The sequence below is a fragment of the Notothenia rossii genome (assembly GCF_949606895.1).
Source record: "Notothenia rossii genome assembly, chromosome: 5".
Taxonomy (NCBI): Eukaryota; Metazoa; Chordata; class Actinopteri; order Perciformes; family Nototheniidae; genus Notothenia; species Notothenia rossii.
In genome coordinates this window covers 52,926,580-52,932,509 of record NC_136903.1, presented here as the reverse complement: position 1 = coordinate 52,932,509, position 5,930 = coordinate 52,926,580, and the positions used below count along the sequence as shown (strand labels likewise).

The window sequence follows — 5,930 nt, the reverse complement described above, 5'->3', positions numbered from 1 at the left end:
TTATGCACAAGGGAAAACTTTTATGTTTGAACACAGACAAGAATTTATTTTGTATTTTTGTAAAGCCGGCTGTAAAACCATTCCATTTGATTGTATGTTTGTTAATATGAGATATGTAATATGCAAAGTTTAGATGAAGAACTCATTGATTTCAGTATTATACACACCTTTTAGGTGTGTAAGGAGGGACTGTTAGAAATTAAAATCAATGTTTTAATGGGGAAATGTAGTTTAAACATGCCGTCAGTTTTAATGCTCTTTTATACTGAAAAACCAGAAATTCTTGTGCACAAGCAGTTAAGCTTTTATTCTGAAAATCCTTCATCTACGGTTAGCATTTAGCATGTGGCTAATATACGATTTCCTGAAGAGGTGAATTTAGTAGCAAAATGATATGGAGTGGTGCAAACCGAAGCTACTGATTTAACACTACAACTATAGATGTCGAGATACTACCATGCTGAATATTAAATGAAGGTACAGTTTATTTGAATACATTATTGTTTACAGACGAGAGTAACATGTGACAACATCCGGAATGACCGGAAACCAAACGAGCCGAGAAGTATTTTTTAGAGTATTGATTACAGCGTTTAGAATGTGTTAAATGAAAAGTGATGAAAGAGAATATGAGGAGAAACGGCGTGTTAAGCATATATTGAATGTGAAAAGAACCTATCCTCTGTTTAAATGCAACAACGGACATTGGAGACGAGGCGAGCCGGCTGGCGGGGAGGAGCCAGTAGAGGATATATAACAGCACCGGAGGAGAGATCCATTCTCTTCTCTTCCCTATCGAGGAGAGCCAGATCACAGCTGTTTGTCTGACCGAACAATATCATGCTTGTGACCAACCCGCGCCTTTTTAAATTAAAGTACCCAATTGAACTTTCACAGAGACTCCATTTAGTCTCCTTTTAAAGCTTCTCTCCTGGTCGGGAGAATAACGAACACAGTTAACACCCCCCCCCCACAACAAATAGTCAGGCTCAATGGCGGCGCCAGAGATTTTTATTGGGGGTGCTGTGGGGTAGCTTGACGTTTCATAGAGGGTGCTCAAACATTTAGGGTTTCCCATTAATGTACCGGTCGCTACAGTGGAATTTTCTACTGCAACAATCCCCACGCATATACACAGTTTACCTGTGACTGTTACAATGAAGGCTCGATAATCAGCTCACGGCATATAGGTGTAAGCAGGGTTAAAGTGCTATTTTTATAGGTGGTGTGTGGACCTCACATAGGGGGGTCCGGGGTAAGCTCCCCCGGGAATATTTTTAAATATTGAAGTTAAAACCATCAATCTGGTGCACTTTGAGAGCAAAATGAAGAGATCTATGGATACATCTCTCAATACAGAACTGTAAATAGATAAATATTTCTTTATGGATATTTTACAAATCACTCCCCTTTTAAACTTTATTCATTTTTTAATGTCATAGTATTTCATACCTGTTTTTAATTTATTCTCTTATTTTTTTATAACTATAATGATCATATAAACGTGTGCCTCGGAAAAAATTGTTTACATTAATGGTGACCAAAACGTTTGAGACCCACTGAGATAACACTGAGAGAGTCCTTTAGCTCACTGAGTCTCTCAATCTGACAGGAGAGGACTCTCCTCCACTTAGTTGTTGAAAAAACTCCTTATATCCGTTAGCGTAGCTCGCTAGCACCAGAAGCTAACAACAACGATCTCCGGTACCGGTGCGCTCTCTCTCTATCTCGCTCGCGCACGCACGCACACAAAATGGCTCGTTCCACACACACACAGAGCCGAGCTTTATTGAAACACAGAGACCCAGACGTAATAGTACTGTACTGTGTCATATTATTTTCTGATCAATAATTTTTCAAAATATGATTTTTTTTTTAAAATCTTTTTTTTTTTAAATAACCATTTTTCCTCCTGGTCTCTCGTGCCCCCCCTGTCATGCCTTTGCGCCCCCCTGGGGGCGCGCCCCACACTTTGAGAACCACTGTATTAACCAATCAGGAGTGTTGTGGACTCATTCCAAACATGCCTGACTTGTCTGCCGCGTTCTGGCTGAATTCTATTTCAAGTGCCGTAGCTCTGGCTGTCGGCCAGAATCCGAAAACCATACATTATACTGTAAAACTAAGGTTTATTACTGTATATTGACGACCAATGGAAAAAAAAACACAGCAACAGAACACATAAATAAAACAAGGATAACTGTGACTTATTGTTGAGTAAATAAAAGTGTGTGTTTTAAACATTGGTCCTCCCTGTGGAGATTTCTTCACTTTCTATGCTTTTTATTTTGTTTAATGATATTGTCAACTGTAGATGTTTACAATATAGTAAGTTAGGAATTTAATGAAAACATATGTATTTACTTTTGTTTCAACATTGGATATTTTGTGTTTGTGGTGGATTCAATCGAATATTGAGAAAATGATTTATGTAAAAATGTTTTACTTACATTTTACGTTTTTTTTACAGTTTTATGTTTACCTTAAAATTACAAAGAAATATCTTAAAGTCTTATAATAGTGATACAGTTTTATATTACGAGTTACATATTTAATTACGGATAATACTTTTTATTTTACGTACCTCTGCTTGTATTTTATGAAAGTGCAAAAATACTGTAAATATGATATAGTACATTTACTGTAAAAAAAAAAGGAAATAAACGTTATTTGTTGTTATTGTCAAAATACTTAAAATAATGTTTTGAGTTGTTAATTTATAGTTAATATCTGTCATTTTACAGGATTTTGCAAGTTATTTAAAAAAACATGATCATTACTAAACAAATGTACAGTTATTTCCTGTAAAATTACGATCTTTTTTTACAGTGTGGAACTCTGTTTTGTAAAAGTGAAACTAAAGACCTAAGTACAGTTTTATTAATGTGATTGTGACCTTTTTAATCATTTAAGTCAGGGGTCCCCAAACTTTTTCCAGTGAGGGCCACATAACTTTTCCCTTCTCTGATGGGGGGCCGGGTCAGTTTGTAACAGAAAAAGTGTGACGATCGCAGTGGTGCCTAAATGTAAGAATTTATTGTTTTCCAAAAAGCCACACATAAGCAAATATGAATAACCCTTTCTGAGATCAAATAACCCCCTCTGTGTTCTTCACAGAAAAATTTAACTCAGGAAATATATAATAACACTATTTATGAAATCAATAAAAATCAAATAACCCTCTCTGGGTTCTTCACAGAAAAAAAGTCAGGAAATATGTAATAACAGTATTATGAAATCAATAATACCCAAATAACCCTCTCTGGGTTCTTCACAGAAAAAGAGTCAGGAAATATGTAATAACAGTATTATGAATACCCAAATAACCCTCTCTGGGTTCTTCACAGAAAAAAAGTCAGGAAATATGTAATAACAGTATTATGAATACCCAAATAACCCTCTCTGGGTTCTTCACAGAAACAATGCTTCTATTGTGCTGTGCACAATCTTGGTAAAAGTTCAGCTTCAGTTGTCACAGCAAAATCTCTTAAATGACTCATATGAGCAGTCTCTCAAAGTTCTTGTGTTCTTTCCTTATAGTCCAGTTGTGTAAGTTCCAGTATTATAGCCTAGTAGACACCAGTGTTTGCTCTCTCTCATCAACTTCCCCCTGAAAAACACAAAGCAAGCAGGCTGAGAAACCAAACTAAGTGATACAGCACCTACACAGCACAATACATTTCAATACAAGTTGTGGAGATGGATTTTTTATAGTGAGCTGACCTATGTACTGTATGTTCATCAGTGTGAACTGTGGGCCTGCATCTGGCTGGTGAGAAGTTCAATGTCAGGTTCCATTCTAGTCACAGCCAGTCTCAAACACTGATGCAGATGTTCATCTGTCAATCTTGATCTCCTCTGAGTTTTCAGGTGTTTCATGCGTGAAAAGGTTTGCTCGCAGATATACGTGCTGCCAAAAACTGTGGACATCTTCATTGCGTGTTTTTTTATGTTAGGGTACGTGTCTTGAGGGAGGGCGGCATAGAAGTCAATGAGACTGGTGGGCTTGAATGAGTCTTTCAGAACATCACAGCTCTGTAACTCGGCCAGCTCAAACTGATAAGAAGGCTGGGCTTCATCGATGTCGGCAACAAAGGGGTTCTGGAAAAGACGGATTTCTTTTGCATGAACATGTAGTTCACGGAATCGCACACCGAACTCCGCCTTCAGCATTTCTAGTGCTTCCACACACTTTTCAGCTGGGAACGGGACCGCTGGTTTCTCTGCAGAAAGCTTTTGGGTAGCAGGGAGATGGGTGAAGTTGTGCTTTTTCACTTGCTCCAAAAGCAGCGCTTGTTTCACCTCAAATGCTTTTATGTGGGAATACATGTCGCAAATGAGTTTCCCCTGGCCTTGTAGCTGCAAGTTAAGGCCGTTCAGCAGTTCTGTCACGTCTGTAAAAAATGCGAGGTGCCATTTCCATTCTGGGTCGATCAGCTCTGGGACCGTTTTGCCTTTTGAATGAAGAAATGCGTTAATTTCAGGTAGCAGCTCGTAAAAACGCCTCAAAACTCTGCCGCGGCTCAGCCATCGGATCTCTGTGTAGTATAATACATCTCCGTGCACAGACTCCAGGTCAGACAGGAATTGTTGGAACTGCCTGTGTTTAAGTCCATTTGCTCTGATGAAGTTTATGCATGATACCACCACCTTCATGACAGAATCCCACTTCAACACTTTGCAGCACAGTGCTTGCTGGTGAATTAGGCAGTGCACTTGTAGCGGGGCGGTGAGACCCCGCTCTTCCATCTCCCGGTTCATGCGTCCTATCAGACCCCGAGTCGCGCCCACCATACTCGGAGCCCCGTCAGTCGTGATGCTGGCAAGCTTTGCCCAGTCCAGATCCAACTCTTCGATGGTTTGACATACTTTGCCGAAAATATCCTCCCCCGTCGTAGTGCCTTTCAGACTTTGGAGGGCTGCCAGCTCCTCGCACATGTCAAAATGTGCGCTAACTCCACGAATAAAAATAAGAAGCTGCGCTGTGTCTTGCACGTCCGTGCTCTCATCAAGTGCTAATGAAAAACGCGTCTGGTGATTGTACTCGAAGACAGACTCACGGCATTAAAAACATCTTTCTTCTCGGGACACACCTCCTCCACGACAATATTCAGACATTTCTTGACAAACTCTCCCTCAGTGAAAGGTTTACCGCAGCTTGCTATCAGTTGAGCAACACGGAGGCTGGCACGAACAGATGAATGGTTCAGCTGAGTTTGGCGTACAAATGTAGTCTGCTGAGCTAACAGTCCACTTTTTAGCTTTGCTAGTTTGTCTGCTCGCATTTGGCCTCGCAAGCTATCATACTTGTCTTTGTGATGGGATTCATAATGTCGGCGCAGATAGTATTCTTTGAATACCGCCACGGCCTCTTGACAGATGAGACAAACAGCCTTTTCTTTGCATTGAACAAAAAAATAATCGTGTGTCCACTGCAGGTTAAATACCCTGCATTCTGAATCAATTTTTCTCTTACCTAACCTTTTTGCCATTATTCCGTTCTGGGGGGGGGGGGGTAGGTTCACGTTTTATGATTAGGGCAAAGACAGTGAGGTCGTTAGCAACATTTTTTTAGCGTCATAATTCAATTCAAATGAGCTTTATTGACATGAGGAAACATTTCAGGGATTCAGTCGTGGAGACTCACTTCACCCAGTTCTATGTGTGCATTGGTCTCGATCGCGTGGCCCGACTGAAAAAATAATAATGAGGGGGGGGGGGGGGGGGGGGGGAGGTAATGCGTCTCTGATATTGGAAATTGTTCAAGGGGCCGGGTCAAATGTGGAGGCGGGCCGTTTCCGGCCCGCGGGCCGTAGTTTGGGGACCACTGATTTAAGTCTTCTACACACTTTACGTCTGCAGCTCCTTCAAAATGAAACGAGAATCTATGCAGTTTTTCCTCTTCTGTGTTCTGAGGTTATGAGGCGACC

The 5,930-nt window shown here is 40.4% G+C and overlaps 1 protein-coding gene across 1 annotated transcript; it reads right to left on the bottom strand.

The window, feature by feature from the left end:
- Nucleotides 1-2,945: 2,945 nt before the first annotated feature.
- Nucleotides 2,946-5,011, bottom strand: LOC307041837 (general transcription factor II-I repeat domain-containing protein 2A-like). Its single transcript, XM_079685380.1, has 2 exons — nt 3,724-5,011; nt 2,946-3,610 (listed from the first exon to the last, which is right to left on the bottom strand). Exon 1 carries the CDS (start codon nt 4,936-4,938, stop codon nt 3,742-3,744), a length of 1,197 nt encoding a protein of 398 aa, XP_079541506.1. The 5' UTR covers nt 4,939-5,011; the 3' UTR covers nt 2,946-3,610; nt 3,724-3,741.
- Between the last annotated feature and the right edge of the window lie 919 nt (nt 5,012-5,930).

Excerpts from the sequence above, each read along its gene's own strand:
- LOC307041837 (XM_079685380.1), bottom strand. The coding sequence starts at position 4,938 with ATGTGCGAGGAGCTGGCAGCCCTCCAAAGTCTGAAAGGCACTACGACG.